A 19,224-nucleotide genomic window follows, 5' to 3' on the forward strand; every position below is an offset into this window, starting at 1 on the left:
TTTTCTCATATTACCACCTTTGTTTAGTGAAGGTGGCAGAGGAAGGGAGAAGCATCCCTCCAGAGTCTCCAAATGTAGAGTTCTCCAGCAATTTGCCCCAGCATTGTTTTACATGATTCCTTCTCTCTCACCAAGGCACTTCCCTTAATCCCTCCCTCCAAATTAGGAGCTTCAAAGGTATTTCTGGTTGGCTGAGCCAGTGAAGTACTCAAAAGGTTACTTATTTTCATACTTGAAATTCAGCAAAAGCCTCTTTATTTTCTCTGCCTCTCGGAAGCCTTGTCCACAATGCAAGTAAACCACATCAGTATGAAGAATCTGACCTTAGAGAAAATGAAAAGAATAAGCCATTTTGTAAGAAATTACGAAACATAACACAAAGATGATTCTATTAAGCAATTTATACCAGAAAAGGGAAATGTTTGTCTTTTAAAATGCAGGATGAATCATTCATATTCACTAAATCTGATTCTCCCGAAGCACTCGGAAATTTTGTTGCTTCCAAAGTTATAAGGACACTACTTTGCTATATATTACTAACAAAATCATTTACTAGATTATATGCCATGATACCTAAAAGAGAAATGGTTTTTAATAACATATAACATCAAGCTAACATTTACTGAATATGTACTAAATGCCAGACAATGTTGTAATACTATTCTATTTCTTCTTTTGGGTTGTAGATATGTGAATTTCTTTCCCTATATAATTCTTTTTTTTTTTTAAAGATTTTATTTATTTATTTGATAGAGAGAGACAGCCAGCGAGAGAGGGAACACAGCAGGGGGAGTGGGAGAGGAAGAAGCAGGCTCCTAGCAGAGAAGCCTGATGTGGGTGTTCTGGGATAAAGCCCTGAGCGGAAGGCAGACGCTTAACGACTGCGCCACCCAGGCGCCCCCCTATATAATTCTTAAGCTGCATATTTATGAGTTGTGTGTTTCTCTATATTTTATTATTTATATTATTTTGTATTATATTATATTACATTATATTATATTTCAGTGAAAAATATATTCAACATTTGAGGGTAACAACCTCAAGAACAGAACTAATGAGCTAAGTGACCAACTTAGGAAGATATGAAAAGGAAAAAAGAATAATCTCAAAGAAAGGAGAAGGAAGGAAATGATGAAGTTAAAAGCAGAAATTCATAACAAAATAAAAATTATAAAAAAATAATAAAAGCAGAAATTCATGAAATAGAAAAATACATATATAATGGAAAGGACTGGTAAAGTTTAAAGTTAAAAATCACTTAAGAAAAACACATAATTATAGCAATACCAATCAAGAAAAAGAATGAAGATACAGGTAAATAAAAAAAGATACAAATAAATCATATTAGAAATGAAAAGAGGGTATTACTAGAGCTACAGCACAGATTAAAAAGATATAAAGACTATTATAAAAAACTTCATGTTAATTTAAATGTTGAAATGGATAAATTCTTGGAAATATCTTACCAAAACAGACTGAAGATACATACATACACATGTGGGAGTGCATACAGTATTTTTAAAAAGTCATCCTGCAAGCAAAACAAATATCATATCCAAATACAAATACATATGGTATCTCAACAGATGCAGGAAAAAAAATTGGTAAAATATGCTTCCCACTTACTGTAAAAATGTATAGCATAATAAAAAAAAGAGCAACCAGGAGACCAAAACCAAAAGCCCATGGCTATCTGTAACAAATTGTTCCACAAAACTCAAAAGATGATTAAGTGGGAACAAGGCAACTATCAAGACCTACATGCACTGGCATTTCTGTGGGAGCAAGAGGAGATAAGCAATGAAATATATCACGGACCAAAAATATCAAAAGTTACTTCCCTATAGTGCAGAAAGACTTCTGCATACTACAACTTATAGGTCAGCAGAGATTGCCCACTGAGTTCAGGAAGGATTGAAAAACTCTAATCTCTATGAAATCTTGAAATATCCTTTTCAAGACAAAAACTGCAACTGAGGAGAAATTGTTGGGAATCATATCCCCACTGAACAAGATAAAGAAAAAATGGGCAAAGGAAAAAGAAAGTCCAGGTAAAAGGGAGAAAGCATCAGGAAAACAGATTCCAGAAAGTAGAAGACTATCTCCTTATTCATATAGATACAAAGGTGCTTTCCCCCCACCAATAATTTTGGGGAAAAAGAAGGGATAGTTCTAGAGATATACAGCTAGAAAACCTTTCCTGACCTGGTCTTCTATCCTAAAACTTGGGGAAAATCAATTTTACGTAAACGTAAGCAACAGAAAAGGATCACAGTCAAATTCCATATAGAATGAATATTTTTTAAAACAGTAAATTAAAAAAAAGACTAGTATGTCCTTACAGAAAGAGGTGTCAAGAGAAAAATTGTAACCTAAAGAATGAGCTACAAAAAAATCATAGAAAATGAGAATAACATAAATCAGAATTAGAAAACCCCAGAAATAACATGAGAAAACTCAAAACTGAATTAGATATGAAAAGGTCATTTCAGGGGCACCTGTGGGTGGCTCAATCGGTTAAGCATCTGCCTTCAGCCCAGGTCATGATCCCAGGGTCCTGGGATGGAGTCCCCATCGGGCTCCCTCTCCCTTTGCCCTTCCCCTCTGCTTGTGCTCGCTCTCTTCCTCATGCTCTTTCTCTCAAATAAATAAATAAAATCATTAAAAAGAAGTTATTTCAGAAAGAAAAATCTAAACCAAGAAACACAAGAACAAATAAATATAATAGTATGTATTATTATATGTAATATATATTAATATATAACATATAGTAAGACTGCATAATACAATAATATTATATAATAATATAAATATAGTAAGAAAATTATAAAGTAAAAATAAGAAAAATATAAAAGCTCGAAAAATTTAAAATGAAGAAGTTCATTATAGAACTGAAATCTATTTTTTATAAGTACCAAATGGAAATTCAAAAAATTGAAAACATAGTAATTTAAATAAAGAACTCAATGGACAGCTTTAATTGCAGATCAGACATAGCAGAATAGAGGCTTAATTAACATAAAGACAAACAATATAAAATAAAACAAAAGAATGAAAAACAGAAGAAAGAGGAAGTTGAAAGGTCTAATATACATGTAATTGGAATTCCGGAAAGGAAATGCAAGAAGCTCTACAAACCCCAAGCAGAATTCATGCAAGAAAACCTGAAAAAAACAAACATACAACACACACACACACACACACACACACACACACACACAGCCAAGCAAATCATAAGAAAACCTCTGAAAACCAAGAGAGAAAATCTTATTAGCAGCCTGAGGAAAAAATAATAAGATTTTTGGTTCAATTCATTCTCAACAAAAAGTGTAGTAGCCAGAGGGGAAAAAAACACAAACAAAAAATGAAATGACACCTTTGAAGTACTGAAAGTAACCATCAATCATGAATTCTATACCCAGCGAAGATATCCTTCAGAAATGAGGGCAAATCAGAAACATTTTAGACAAAAACTAACACAATCTGTCACCAGCTGACCCCATATTAAATGTAACAGGTCAGAAGGTCAGGCAGAGTGAAAATGATCTCAAATATAAACATGGAAATGCAGCAAGAAATGAAGAGCGATAGAAAGGGTAGAAAGTAAATAAGGGGAAAAAACGCTAGGCAAAACAATAAAAATGTCTGGTATTTAAAACACACAGAGTTAAAATGCATCATATATAATACACTACAATAATCACAAGTTGATGGGGAATAGTTACTAAAACTTGAACCTACTTAATCTTCAACATCTCCACTGTGACATAGGGAAGGGCATAAATGATAGTAATATGTTGAGATTTTTGATCAACAAATAAGACGAATACGAAGTTTGATTTTCTGGCTCCCACACTGCTGCATGTGAGAAAACCATTTCCTAAACCTTAAAAATTAACATTATTTCGAATCCTCACAATATGTATGATGTGAAACTTATGACTAACCAAACAACTTTGAGTGAAGAACTGAAAGATGAGCTTACTGGTAGGAGAAATTATAGCCAATTTGCAACCATGTTTGTAACCAGGATCCACTCCCATCAGGGTGCGCCCTGGAACAGGGCTTGTTAAAAGGAGCTGACGAAGGTTCCGTCCAAACATCATTACTGATTCCTTCTCTGCATCTGATGTGAGTTTGGCTCTTTAGAAATCAAAAATAAAAGGAAAAAGAGAAAGTGTTTAGTTTTTCATTCACATAAAGTTTCTTCCTAAAAAAGAAAAGAATTCATTCCATACACTTATTCCTCACAGGAATAATTATTATAACAAAATAAGGGAGAAAAACACCATATATATAAAATTACACTGAGTCTATTTTTTGCTAATCGCAGTAATACATGAAACCACAAACAATTCTGAAGTGAATCTGAAGAGTCTGCCATACCTACATTCCTTCTCTATCTGCTCTTTATATACAAAATCTGTATGTATAAATATCTGTGTATGTAAGAGAAACAGAGTATATAAAGATCTGGACATCACACAGGAAGTCAAGTTAAAGTTTATCAGCTGATTAAAAATATAAGCATAAAATTAGTGATAAATTATTGAATCCTAAGTAGTCTCTTCCATCAGTACTTAGATTTACACTTTAACCCATACAAATCTCAATGTCATCTTCTCTCTCTGTCCAATTCCTCACATTGAGCCCCCACCTTGTCATTCTCACAGGGATGTGACATGACCAAGGATATTAGTAATCAGTCCAGAACTATGCCTCATGCACAGAATTTCCCAGGTTTCCTCCACAGAAGTTATTAGAAGTCTAATTTAAAAACTTTTTCTAGGATAAAAACATATGTCTACAATGGACTTAAAGGCATTTGGAGACTAAGTTTTAACACCATTCACTTTGTTTCTTTTTTAAAAAAAATATTTATTTATTTAAGTAATCACCACACACAACGTAGGGCTCAAACGCACAACCCCAAGATCAAGAGTCACACACTTTTCTGACTGAGCCAGTCAGGTGCCCCTTAACACCACATATTCTTAACAAAAGCTCTTAACATATTATCTCCTGAAATTCTTATGAATTTTATAAGAAGACAATAACAAGTATGTCTTCTCCATTAGAACAGGTAAAGACATTCACGCCATGGTTACAAGAAAACTGACAGTAAAAAAACCCATTCAAGGTACATTTCATAGCAGTGCTGACATAGAATTATCTACGTATCTGAAGTCACACACAGCTAACTAATGTCTGCTTTTCTGTCTTGAGTCAGTTTCTTAAGGCTTTTTCTCAACTTCTTTTTGTTGTCATTCTCCTGCATTCAGCCAAGCAACATGAAAAGTATCATGACAGGTATTTCTAAATCTTCACCTTTAACTTTATTTATAGTGTTTGTTGTCAGTCTTATACGAAGTACCACGATCGGTGTGAGATACAAAGATGAAAAGACAAAATCCCTGCTCTGAACATGACTGTACAGTGGAAGAAACAAAAAAATAATCAGATAAGTATAAACAATGATAAGTGCTATGCTAGTGAGAAAATATGGGAGGGACAGCTAAACTGGAAAACTTTCTAAAAGAGATGCCTTCTCAGGTGAATCAAGAAGAATAAGTAATAGAGTTAAACAAACAAAGGCAGGGAGAATAGAATGAAGGCACAGAGAAAATGTTGCAGGCAATGGAACTACCATACGTAAAGACTCATGACTCATTATAGAAAAAGCAAGTAATTTCATATGCTAAAGTAAAAAGAAATACCAAGACATAAGGCTGTAGAGCCAAGACGAAATCAGGCCACAAAAGGCTACGCATGATCTTCTAAAGAGCGTGGATTTAATCCTAGAGACAAAGAAGAGCCACTGGAGAATTTTAAGTAGAAGTGCATGAAATAATCAGATGGGAGTTTTAGGATGGCAATGTGAAATGTGTAGTATGGCAAGACAGACAGAGATCATCTATTACCCTAGAACAGTAATCCAGACAAGAAATTATCATATCCTGAACTAAGACAGTAACCACAGAGAGATCAAGAAGCGGCAAATTTCAAGGTAATAATAAAGGATGGGAAAATAGAAAGGGTAGAAAGTAAATAAGTGTCAGCACTTGGTAACTGACAACATGGAACTGATGAAAGACGTAGGTGTGAAAAACATCACGGGGATGAATCATCTTGATAGTTACAGAACTAAGAAATCCAAAGTAGACTGCATAATATATAGTCAACTGAACCAAATGTCTGCAAAATAATATAGTCTGTATGGTTGTTTTAAGTACTCACACATGAATGGAGAAAAGTCTGGTTACCAATGATTATCTCTAGGAAATGAAATTTTGTGGGTTTTTTCCCTTTGTTTTACTGATTCTTTCAATTTTTCTAAATTAGGACAGATTTCTTTTTAATTAGAGAACTGAAGTAATTTTCTTTAAAGAAAAATCAATTGGGAATTTTCTCTCTCAATTGCTGTTCAGGTAATTACAAGTATTTCTATCAAGAGACACATCTGCAGATAATGTCTGCAAACCAACTTACAGACTAAAATAAGGTATTTTTTTAACCGCAGGCATTTTAAAAAAAGAGAAGGAAAGTACTCTTGTTTGCCCACTGGTAAAAGAAGTCAGAGAAGGATTATAATTAAATAATCCCACACCAAATCACTAACATTAAATCTCAATGAAATCATTCCATAGGCAGTGAAGCTACTCAAGTCAAATGTATGCAAAAATGTGAAAAGCACTACTGGACATTATATGCAACATGAAAATCCAAGATAAAGGAAAACAAGAGGAAATGAAATTTTGAATAAGGTAACTTTCTCTTTTTCCATATGAATAAAACCCATTATTTAAAAATTTTATGTCCCAGCACTCAAAAGCAAGAGATGTTACCTTGCACAGACTTGAAATGAAATAGGATTCGAATAAAAACAATATTGTTAAGGGACAACTAAGCTATGAAGGATGAATCAAGAGAATGAATGACTTTGATAAAAAGAAGATGGTCAAAAAAAGCTATGTGTCTTTTTTAATAGCACCTCCTCAGTTCCTGTTGTCAATGCCTCCAAAGTCAATAGCCAAGTCCAGCAAAAGAAAAACAGGCAAACATTATAAAGGCTGCTATCAATTCTAGTGAGCTTGAAGAGATGGCTAGAAATCTACAGTTTTCAAGTAACCCTTGCTGAAATCCATAAATAAGAGAGAATGACGAAAGTCTAGAGCCTATAGGAAGGAATATATGAGGGAATGGCTAGTCTGAAGATTGACTACAAAGACAAAGGCTAGAGATAAGCAGGAAAGAGGGTTTCTGCCTCCTCAAACTTCTTTCCATCTCTTTCCCTACAAAAACCCACAATCTGTACCTCAGCTCTTTTGCAGCTCTTCTTTGTAACTCTTAGTTCTTCCACTAGTCCATCTAGATGGTCAGTTTAATCATCTTCTCTAATATCTGCTCATCACTGCTGATAATTATTCACCTAAATAACTCCCATTTAGAATTAAATACATATATTAGCTTTCTCTCTTCAGAGTGATAAATTCATCATGTGCTCCACTGATTTTCTTATGCTGTTTTTGGTTCTCTTACCTCCAAAAACTGCTTCCAACTAAATTCTCCATTAATTTCTTAGTTTATTATCCCAAGCTAAATCTCTCATCAATAAAACCATTTGTTTGTCTTGGCTGTCAAATTGCAAAACTGGTACTGTAGGACTGGAAGGGATACACATTAACTGGTCAAGATTTGGAAAAGTACATTTTAATAAAGAGCTATGTTTTGTGGTCTACACATGTGAATGCCTCTGCAGATTGAAATCTAGGCTTAACTATAATTGCTTTGTGATCCTGACTCAGTTCTTTGGATGGGTTAGTGGATCAACAAATATTTACTTCATGCTTTAATGGGTCTATTACTATAAATAATAAACAGTACATAAAATTAAATAAGACAAGATACGCACCTGAACTCTCTACAGAGGAGAGGATAAATAAGGCGTTTAAAAGAATCATCGAGTGAACTGTGTAAGATCTTCATTAACTCTGGCCTTGCAAAGCCACGTGGTCTCCACCTGCAAAAAAGAAAAGCCTACACTAAAACCAATGAAGCATAACAAGACCATGAAAGGGCTCCTGGAAGAAGGGAGAGGAAGTAGAACAGAAAAGGGGGAAAAAACTTTATTGAAGCCAAAGTAACATAATCTGTGAGGGAAGACTGTGATGTCTGGAAATTTTTACTATGACATCTGGAGTTCTTATTTTTAAAAACCTGGTAACCACGGTCACATATAAAACTAAGGGGAGGAAAAACCTTTCTTATTCTGGGAAGAGTCTCCAGAGCATTATTAATAATGGTAAAAATCTTAAGATATAAGAAAGTCACCAGAAAATGACTAATGCACTGCTTTGAACTAAATTATATCCCCTAAAATTAATATGTTGAAGCCCTAACCCCCAATAAGATGGTATTTGGAGGTGCGGCCTTTGGGAGATAATTGGTCATGACGGTACGGCCATCACGATGCGATTAGTAGAAGAAAAGATTATCAGAGAGCTTGCTGTCTCTCTATCCCTCTGTCTCCCAGCCAGGTGAGGGCATAGTGAGAAGGCAGCAGTCTACAAGCCAAGAAGAGGGTTCTCACCAGGAACCAAACCAGCCTACACCTTGATCTTGGACTTTACAGCCTCCAGAACTAGGAGAAAATAAATTTCTGTTGTTTAAACCACTCAGTCTACGGTATTTTGTTACGGCAGGAAAGCTAAGACAAACATGTATCCTTCTTTGCCCATTCCTTTATCTCTTTCTGAGAATTAAAGCAGACTGAGCAAAGGAAAAACTGTTTTAACCCTTGCCTCTTGCCATTCCTTAGAACTCACTCTACCCCTCAGGCTGCAGTGCTCTACCACACAGTATACCTGCATACATGCTGACGGATATAAACGTCAGAGTCCAACTGAGTGGTAGCGGGCACTGGATAAAGAACAGTAAGAGAAAAACAAAAGCTAAAAAGGACAAATTCAGTCCAACTCCTTCCATGTTTCCATCCATCTATAGCCCTTGCCCTTCAATGACTCTTGAGTACAAACCATTAATAAAATAAATCATTAATATACCCTAGGGACACTGTCATCTCTCTTACTTATCTCAGGTAGGAAATTAACTAAATTATTTCAGTGGACAAACATTTAAGCATCTATAATGTGATACACCAAAGATTTCATAATAAGAACTATTTGAATCCTTTCCACAGAAGGTCATTAACTGAGTAGAATACAGTTTTGTTTTTTAATTTGAATTAAAGTGCTTTCAGGACATACATCCTTCCACTCAAATCCCTGTCACTCCCTACTGTCACCTTTACCTGAGGGCATGAGAGTTAGGGAGGCATAGGAGATGAACTGGACACACATTATTAATATGACAATTAACACTACTGTTGTTACTGTTATTGCTGTTATTATTGTTAATTTGGAGAGCCCAATGTCACGAAAGATGTTCCAGAAGAAACATCTGAGAGGGGTTTTAAAAAATAAATTTTGCTTTAGCAAACAAGACCGAGGAGGAAAAAAGCATACTGGTAAGAAACCACAGCACATGTAAAAGCATGTAGAAGCACAAGAAGAAGCATGAAAGAACATGATGAGTCCTTTCAAGCAGATTAGTACTGCTAGAGTATAACTGTCAGGATTAGGTAGGAAGTAAATGGGGCTAGAAATACGGCAGTAGCGAGATCATTAAAGGTCTTATACACCATGCTATGGAGCTTGGCAAATTAGGAGAGAACATAGTCCTGGGTCATGGGACAGTACGCTAGGAAGATAATCCTTAGAGGCGAAGGCCCTAATGGAGTGGTTGTTTAAATGTATGTATCTGATATCTGCTGGGGGTCATTTCCTTTAAGACCAAACTAAGGTTTCCCCATTGCTAATAAGAAAAACACAGAAATCTTTAACATTGCTTACTCAATCCCTGTAGAAGCCTCAATGGTTTTCCACAAACCTTATCTCTTGCCCCCACATCTACTCTTGGTTCCTTCCAAATAATTCCCTATACTGCAGCCAGAGTAATCGTAAAATGCAAACTGATCATGACAATCCTCTGTTTAAACACTTTACAGGCTTTTGATTACCCTTAAAGATAAAGAATAAAATCCTTACCCTGTCTAGAAAACTAGGTATGATCTGGCCCATGCCCACAAGTCAATCATTTCTTGTTGCTTCCTGTTCCTCCTCTTCTATCTCCAACCTCCATCTGCACACAACCCAGACTACATTAGAGTTCCCTGTTACAAACTCATGAAACATCGCACTTCTCCTTTATAACCTCAACACACTCTAAACCATATGCTCTGGGTCTTCTCCACTAAATTACATTGTCACCAAAGACAAACATATTTATCTGGTTTACAGGTGAATCCCGAGCATCTAGTGTATAACCTGGATGTTTGAATACAAAGAGAGGTGGAAGATGGAAGAAGTAGGGACAAAGAGAGTAAAACAAAAAAGAAGAGGAGAAAGAAGAAAAGATTTGAGTATCTCCAGTCATTCAAATGTGTTTAAAAAATGAAAACAATTCCCTGAGAATGGTTCTTGGTTCCCAGAAAAGTATTTTAGCTGGCTCTTGTTTCAGTTCTTCAGTTCCCATAGAAGAGTTTCTTCAATTATCCATATGAAGAGAAACTTCTAGAACATAACTGAAACTTATATTGCTATACCATAGTAATGTAAAGTATTATTGTACAGGTCAAACAATATTACCAATTCAACTGGAGGAGAACTGAATAAAATATAATTTAGATGAGCCAAGAAAAACCATTTAAGTCTCTGTAAGGAAGCTATTCCCTAACATTTACTTAATATGAAGATAACAGTTTAAAGCATAAGTAATACTTCCTTAACTATTGAGGACACACTGATACTGAATATTATGAACATTCACAAGAAAATAAGTTTTCTCCAGTTTACTGTGATCTATTTATAAAAGTCATTTCTAAAAAGGAGTTTTACACAATAATCCCCAACTTCGTAATACCAGATACCACTGAAGGCTACACAATTACATGGAATATCATTTAATTCTCTTAAATTTGTGAAAAAGGTATTACTCACCATTTTGACAATAATGAAACCAAAAGAAATTAAATAATGTACTCATAGTCACAAGAGTAAGAAGTAATATAACTGGAATTCAAACTCAGATATATCCACTTCTAGGATTTTGTTCTTTTTATGAAGCTCTCTTAGAATTTCAACATATTTTAAATTAAAATTATCTAATTTCTTAATACAATTGTTTAAATCTATGATTGCTTTTAGGTATTTATTTTTTTCATTTTTAATGAAATTTATTTGTTTACAAAAGAATAAGCATTCATTTAAAAAAAACTCTACCAGGCAGTATACAACAAAATTAAAATCTCACACTACAGCTATGGAATAGATCATCTGTATTTTTTCAAAAATTTTCTTACACACATATAGACCTATTTTTTGCCACTAACGAGAGCATACTATAAATACTAACTATAAACTGTCTTTTTAACGTAGTAAGACATGTTTATATCTCAATTTTAGCTCTATCTCAACGTTTTTAAGATGGCTGCACAGAATTCCACTGAATGGATATAACACAATTGGCTTACAGAATTTACCACTGAGATACTTGTTTCACTTGATGGGTACTTGGTTAGCATTATTTGGTGATTGAACAAGCTGATCCTTCATGGAATTGGTTTTTGGCAAACCGGTTTCCAATGAACTGATGGCAAGAATGATACTGGATGAGAGAGCTAAGTTCCAAAGTATATAGCACTTGTTCCTCTCAAAGAAAAATTCATCCAACTCTTCAAATGGCTTTCCCAGCAATCTCCCTAACTTAAGGGTACACAGAAGTAGCTTGTAAGGAGCATACCCCAAATCTGTATGTCCTAACTGCTAGGCAAGCTTCTTTACCTTTGCATCAGTTTTCTCATTGGTCAAATGGCAGCTACAAATCTGCTCTACCAAAAGAACAGACTGTTGTAAGGATCAAATACACTCTAAAAAGTTAAAACTGAAAGTTAGAAGTTCTATATAAATATGTGGTGCTATTTTAAAAGGTTCCCTTAACAAATGAAAAAAGATAATAAAAAGTTACATAAGTTTAGACAATACTCTGAAATATCCAATAAACTTAATGTTTGCATCAATCATCCTTAATGTGCAAAACATTTTAGGTAAATTGCATATATTATGTATAGAGACTTATATTGTAATATCTAATAAATTATATTCTTGTTTCAATTATCCTTAATGATCACAACATTACAGAAATGCCATATACACTATGTTTTTGTTAGTTTTTCATAAGAGAAAACACTTGGTATAAGATTTAAGTCATACAAAAAAGTACTAAAGTAAAAGTCCTTCTCTCCAGAAATACCCACGATTAATAATTTATTTTAATATTTAATATATCCTGTTTCCTATTTAAACATACACAACATTTCTACTTTTTTTTGATGTAAAAAGGACACATATCCATTGTCTGTCAACGTTTGTTTGTTTGCTTAACAGAATGGACACTTCCCCATATCAGCAGGTATAGATCTCATATGGTATTTTAGTATTGGAAGATAGGAAATTCTGTAAAAATCTATAAACAGACCTGTTTTGGATGCACCACCTGCAGAATTCATTCTTCACTCCATCAGAAATGTTGACTTTGACAGTCAGTATCTTCAAATTTTCTCCCCGGTTAATTGCCAGAATCTGAATGCAAACATACATGGCATAGACTGATGATCCACTAAATAGGTAAATGGTCAACTTAATCAGTCAACATTGGTGAAATAAATAGAGCGGTTATTCAGCCTAGAGCTGTATCAATTTTTAATTAATTTATTTACCAAAAGCGTATTTAAAAATAATAATTTCTTTATACTTTTTTCAAAAAAGTTATTTTTTAATAAAATACAGGTATAAAACCTACGACATTCACAGGAAGAGACTTTAGTGATCTAAAAATCTCATTTCAGATTTGATTAATTGAAAATTTTGATTATCTGGAGTTAAGAAATTTTCTTTTTATATTTGTGAAAATATATTGCTAAGATAAAGATGCATGCAAATTCCCAAGTGGAATAATAACTACTAACTATTGAGCATTTACTAACTGTCAAGTCTATCTCAGCCCTTTAAATACTTACCTCATTTAATTTTCAAAGCTAACAGGGGGATATGTATGATCTTCACTTCATATAGTAATTTTTTAAGACTAATTTATCCCAAATAACAAAGATAACAAGTGAAGGAAAAATTTAAACTCAGATTAGGCTGTCTCTTAAGCAAGTGTCTTAAAATACAGTAGAAACACTCCTTTAAAGAAGAGCAAACAAATCTAAAGCAAGTAGAATAAAGGAAAAAATAAAGAACAGAGGAAAAATTGAGAATAGGAAAACAATAGGAAATAATGCTAGCAAAACCAAAAATTTTCTTTGAAAATATCACAAAATTGAGAAGCCTTTCACTAAACCAAGAAAAAAGGAGGAAGCATTCCAATTACCAAAATCGAAAATAAGAGGGGCCATTACCATGGAAGTTATAGAAATAAAAAGGATCGTAAAAATACTACGAATAACGTATGTCAAATTATACAAAATATACTTAAATAAAATGGAAAAATTCTTAAAAAGACTGCCAAGACAGAATAAAATAGAAACAGAAAATCTGAAAAGATCTACAATAAATAAAGAAGACTAAATTACTAATTTAAAATTTTCCCACAAGAAAATGTCCAGGCCCAGATAGCTTCACCACAGAATTCTACCAACCATTTAGAGAATTAATATCAATTCTTCACAAACCCTTCCAAAATATACCATAGGAGAAAAATCTTCCCAACTCTATTTACTCCGATGCAAACCAGACAAGAGCATTGCAAGAAAAAAATAAAGACCATTATCTCTTAAGAATACAGATATAAAAATCCTCCCAAATCCATAAATATATAAAAAGGATTACACACTAGACCCAAGAGGGATTTATTCCAGGAATGCAAGGTTGGTTTAACACCCAAAAAGCAATTAACAAGATATATCATACCAATAAAATAAAAAACAAAAATCACACAATCTTCTTGCATCTTATAGATGCAGAAAGAATATCTGACAAAATTCCAGGTTTGTTCACAACAAAAACACTCAAAAAACTAGGAACAGAAAACAACTTCTTCGATGTGATAAAGATCACATACAAAAACCTCACAGATAGCAACATACTTAATGGTGAAAGACTGGATACTTTCCCTCCAAAATTACAAGGGTCTCCTCTTGCCACTTCTATTCAACATCAGACTGGAGGTTCTAGCCAGGGAAATTAAACAAGAAAAAGAAACAGAAGACACCTAGATTGAAAAGAAAGAAAACTACCTCTATTTGCATATAATATAATCTTATATATGGAGAACTCTAAGGAATTCACTATAAAACTATTAGAACTCATAAAGCATTTGGCAAGATTGCAGGATAATCAATTTCTACACACTAGCAATAAGCATTCTGAAAAAAACAAAAACAAAAACAAAAAAAACACCCTCATTTACCATACCATCAAAAGGAATAAACTACTCAGGAATAAATTTAACAAAGGAAGTACCAAAAGCATACTCTGAAAACTACAGGACATTGTTAAAAGAAATTGAAAAAATGGAAAAATATCCCATGTTCCAGAAGACTTAATGTTGCTAGAATGGCAATATTACCCCAATAGATTTACAGATTCAATGCACTCCTATCAAATAACAGCTAGATTCTTTGCAAAAATTGACAAATTCTAAGAGTCACGAAGAAATTCAAGGGACCCAGAGTCCATGTGAAAAAGAAGAAAAAAGTTGAAGGACTCCTACCTTCTGATTTCAAAACTTATTACAAAGCTACAGTAATCACAACTGTGTGGTACTGGCGTAAGGATAGCCACACAGATCAGTAGAATAAAATTAAGAGTTCAGAAATAAATCTATACACCTACAATCAACTGATTTGCAACAAGGATGCCAAGACAGTTCATTGGGGGAAAATACAGTCTTTTCAATAAACAATGCTGGGATGACTGGAGAGTTATGTTCAAAAGAACGAAGCTAGATTCCTTCTTTACCTCATCATACACAAAAATTATTCAAAATTGGTCATAGACCTTAATATAGGAAGTAAAAAAACTCTTGGGGCGCCTGGGTGGCGCAGTCGTTAAGCGTCTGCCTTCGGCTCAGGGCATGATCCCGGGGTTCTAGGATCGAGTCCCACATCGGGCTCCTCAGCTGGGAGCCTGCTTCTTCCTCTCCCACTCCCCCTGCTTGTGTTCCCTCTCTCGCTGGCTGTCTCTCTGTCACATAAATAAATAAAATCTTTAAAAAAAAAAAAAAAAGAAGTAAAAAACTCTTAAAAAATATAAGAGAAGATCTTCATGACCATGAGTTAGCTAAGGCCTGAGATGTAACACTACATACACAATCAAAAGAAAAAATAAATAGATTAGACGTCAATAAAATTATACATCAAAGGATACCATTAAGAAAGTGAAAAGAGAACTTATAGCATGGGAGAAAAGTTTTGCAAATCATTTATCACATAAAGGAATTAGATCTAGAACAGAAAAATAACTCTTATAACTAATAAGAGAAAAGGCCATGTCACCTCCACACCCCAAGTAGAAACCAATATACAATAAAGTGTCCAAGAAAAATTTGTGGGATAATTGACGACACTTATGTTACCTTAAACCAAACAAACACCTTTTCACGTCTGTATATCACCGTAAGTTAAAAAATTAACAATTCTAATGGAAAATATCACATTTTGAAAGGTAATGCACGCTAATGTTTTTCATAATCTTTTTTTTTAACAGTAAAATGCAAATGGAAGGAAAAATTAATTTTAAAAATCTTATACTGAGGACTTCCAGGCTTGGAGAACTGGCAATCTCTTGATTCCAAATCCCCTCCTCATCTTCCTATAAAACTTTAATAAAGAGAATTAAACATGGGACCCACATCTTTGGCATTTCTAGGGAACAGAACTAGACTTCCATCTGATTTCTCTATAGCAACATGCAAAGCAAGGCAACAACAGAGCAACATATTTAAGAAAATATAGGAAAGAAAGTAAAAACAAAAAATATTATACTGATCTAAGCTGTCCATGTATCATGCCCATTGAAACGATTATGAATGTGTTAGAACTTAGAGAATACTGTACATATATACCCTACTTGAGAAATACAGAAGAACAGGGGTCAGTAAACTATGGTCCATGGCCAAATCAAACATCTGTTTGCATAAACAGAAGTTTATTAAAACACAACCATGCTCCCAAGTTTCTGTATTATCTATGACGACTGCCATGCTGCAATGGCACTTGTATAACTGCTGCAAAGCTACCTGGCTCAGAAAATCTAGACATTTATTCTCTGGTCGTCTACAGAAAAGCTTGGCCAACTCCCTACTGGACTACAGAATAAGCTTCATTACAACAAAAGAAGACTGGAAAGTTCTGGCAAAAGGACAGAGGGCAAGCATTTCATATAACTGTAGGACTGAGATTAAAATAAGGGAGGAATCAATTTCCATTAAGAAAATACAGGTTGCAATCTTGATACCAAAGTAGACTTTAAGCTAAAAACCATTAAAAAAGATAAAGAAGGACAGTTTATAATGTTAAAGCTACATTCTGGTTTTGGAATAGAGCAAGGGGAACAATAGCACATTTTAAAGATGCTGTTAGGGGGCGCCTGGGTGGCACAGCGGTTGAGCTTCTGCCTTCGGCTCAGGGCGTGATCCCGGCGTTATGGGATCGAGCCCCACGTCAGGCTCTTCTGCTGTGAGCCTGCTTCTTCCTCTCCCACACCCCCTGCTTGTGTTCCCTCTCTCGCTGGCTGTCTCTATCTCTGTCGAATAAATAAATAAAATCTTTAAAAAAAAAAAAAAAAAAACTCCCTTCTCTCACTTTAAAAAAAATAAATAAATAAATAAAGATGCTGTTAGGTGTGACATCAACAACACGATAGAGGAGTGAATTCCAACAGTCCATCCCTCTACAAAAATAACAAACTGGCCAGAACTGTCAGAATCAACTTTTTCAGAACTCTGGACCCTAATAAAAAGCTTACAACAACCAGAGGAACATTTAAAGAAAAAAGAGCCAAAGAGTTTTGGTAAAAGAGCACTTTTAGGTGGGAGGAGAGTTAAGATGGCGGAGGAGTAGGGGACCCCTTTTTCAGCCAGTCCCCTGAGGTGAGATGGATACGTACCAGACCAGCCTGAACATCCACAGAATCAGCCTGAGACGCAGGAAGATACATCGGGATCTCTACAAATGAACATCTCCAGCGCTGAGTATTGAGGTACAAAGCGGGGAGCCATGAAACCGCGCACAGATATCGGAAGATAAACGAAAGGGGGAGGGAGTAGCCGCATTCGGGCGCTGGGAAGCGGTAGCCACCTGCACGGGGGAGCGGGCAGACTTGCGGACTGGCACCCACGAGAGAGCAGACTGAGACCGAGAGCAGGGGAACGTGCCTGACCAGACTGAAAACCGGAGCTCTGGTGTGCTCACTGGATCCAGACTGAGACCGGGAGCTCCGGGAGCGCACGGGGGCGCCTACAGGCTGGCGGTGTTAGAAACACAAAGGACAGAGAACCGCCGGCCCTGGATGTGAGGAACTGGGACGCAGGGTGTGGGGCGCACATCCCAGGACGTGCAGGGTTGAGCAGCACCAACAGAAACAGAGTTAAAGTGGCCAGAACATCAGTGGAGAACGGTCCGCGATCCCTCTGTTCTGAGACAGAGGCTGAGATTCAGCGAATGCTTCTCTGACTCTCAGAAGAGGCACAGCAAACCGCCAGGGAAAGCCACCAGAGAACAAAAGCCTGGAAATACCGGCTCACAGTGTGCCCATCCCCTCCCCCCTCGCAGGGGACACGGAGACCCTACCCATAAAGGGTTGCCTGAGTATCGGCGCAGCAGGCCCCTCCCCCAGAAAGCAGGCTGAAAAATCAAGAAGCCCACATCCCTAAGGTACCTATAAAACAAGGGGGTGCGGCCTGGGTCCTGGTCAATAATTTGGGCTCTGGACAACCCCGCAACCTCTCCTCATCAGAATGACGAGAAGGAGAAATCCCCCCCAGCAAAGAAAAGACAATGAGTCTGTGGCCTCTGCCACAGAACTAATGGATATGGATATAACCAAATTATCAGAAATGGAATTCAGAGTAACAATGGTCAAGATGATGTGTAGACTTGAAAAAAGTATTAACGAAAATGTTAATGAGAATATAGAATCNCGAGAATTAGAATCTCTAAGGGCGGAAATGAGAGCGAATCTGGCAGAAATTAAAAATTCTATGAGCCAAATGCAGTCAAAACTAGAGGCTCTGACTTGCCAGGGTGAATGAGGCAGAAGAACGTATCAGCGAATTGGAGGATGGGTGAGTAGAAGAGAAAACTAAAATAGAATCTGGACCCAAAAAAATCCACGCTCAGGAATGTAGGTTACGGGAGATTACTGACTCAATGAAACGTTTCTCCATCCCCGAGGGGGTGGAGAAAAACAGAGGTCTAGAAGAGATATTTGAACAAACTGTAGCTGAAAACTTCCCTAANCAAGGGAAACAAGCATTAGTGCCCAAGAGGCAGATAGGACCCCTCCCAAGCTCAACCACGACAAACCTATGCCATGTCACATCATAGTGCAATTCGCAAATATTAGATCCAAGGATACAGTATTGAAAGCGGCCAGGGCAAAGAAATTTCTCACGTACCAAGGCAAAGGTATCAGGATTACGTCAGACCTGTCTACAGAGACCTGGAATGAGAGAAAGGCTTGGGGGGGCATTTTTAAAGCTCTTTCAGAGAAAAAATGCAGCCAAGGATCCGTTATCCAGCAAGGCTGTCATTCAGAATGGATGGAGAAATAAAGACCTTCCAGAATCGCCAGTCATTGACCAATTTCGTAACCACGAAACCAGCCCTACAGGAGATATTAAGGGGGGCTCTATAAAGGTAAAAAGGCCCCAAGAGTGATACAGAGCAGCAAGTCACAACCGATACAAAGACTTTAAAGAGAAATGGCATCATTAAAATCATATCTGTCAATAATCTCTATCAATCTAAATGGCTTAAACTCTCCCATAAAACGCCACAGGGTTGCAGATTGGATAAAAAGACATGACCCATCCATTTGCTGTCTACAAGAGACTCATTTTGAACCTAAAGATACATCCAGACTGAAAGTAAAGGGAAGGAAT

General features: G+C 35.9%; 1 protein-coding gene across 8 annotated transcripts in view; it reads right to left on the bottom strand.

Moving 5' to 3' along the window:
- The window catches only part of SRBD1 (S1 RNA binding domain 1), a 208,689-nt gene that overhangs the window by 149,598 nt on the left and 39,867 nt on the right, over positions 1-19,224 (bottom strand). For all 8 annotated transcript variants that reach the window (XR_004624865.1, XM_034659076.1, XM_011236753.3 and 5 more), the window contains exons 10-13: positions 12,595-12,698; positions 7,913-8,020; positions 3,986-4,143; positions 233-323 (exon numbers count right to left, since the gene is read on the bottom strand). Coding sequence is in view for 7 of the 8 variants with exons in the window: in XM_034659076.1 (XP_034514967.1) it covers positions 233-323; positions 3,986-4,143; positions 7,913-8,020; positions 12,595-12,698 (461 nt within the window). In the remaining variant the exon portion in view is untranslated. The remainder of the gene's footprint in view (positions 1-232; positions 324-3,985; positions 4,144-7,912; positions 8,021-12,594; positions 12,699-19,224) is intronic.

This window comes from Ailuropoda melanoleuca, chromosome 4, assembly GCF_002007445.2.
Source record: "Ailuropoda melanoleuca isolate Jingjing chromosome 4, ASM200744v2, whole genome shotgun sequence".
Taxonomy (NCBI): domain Eukaryota; kingdom Metazoa; phylum Chordata; class Mammalia; order Carnivora; family Ursidae; genus Ailuropoda; species Ailuropoda melanoleuca.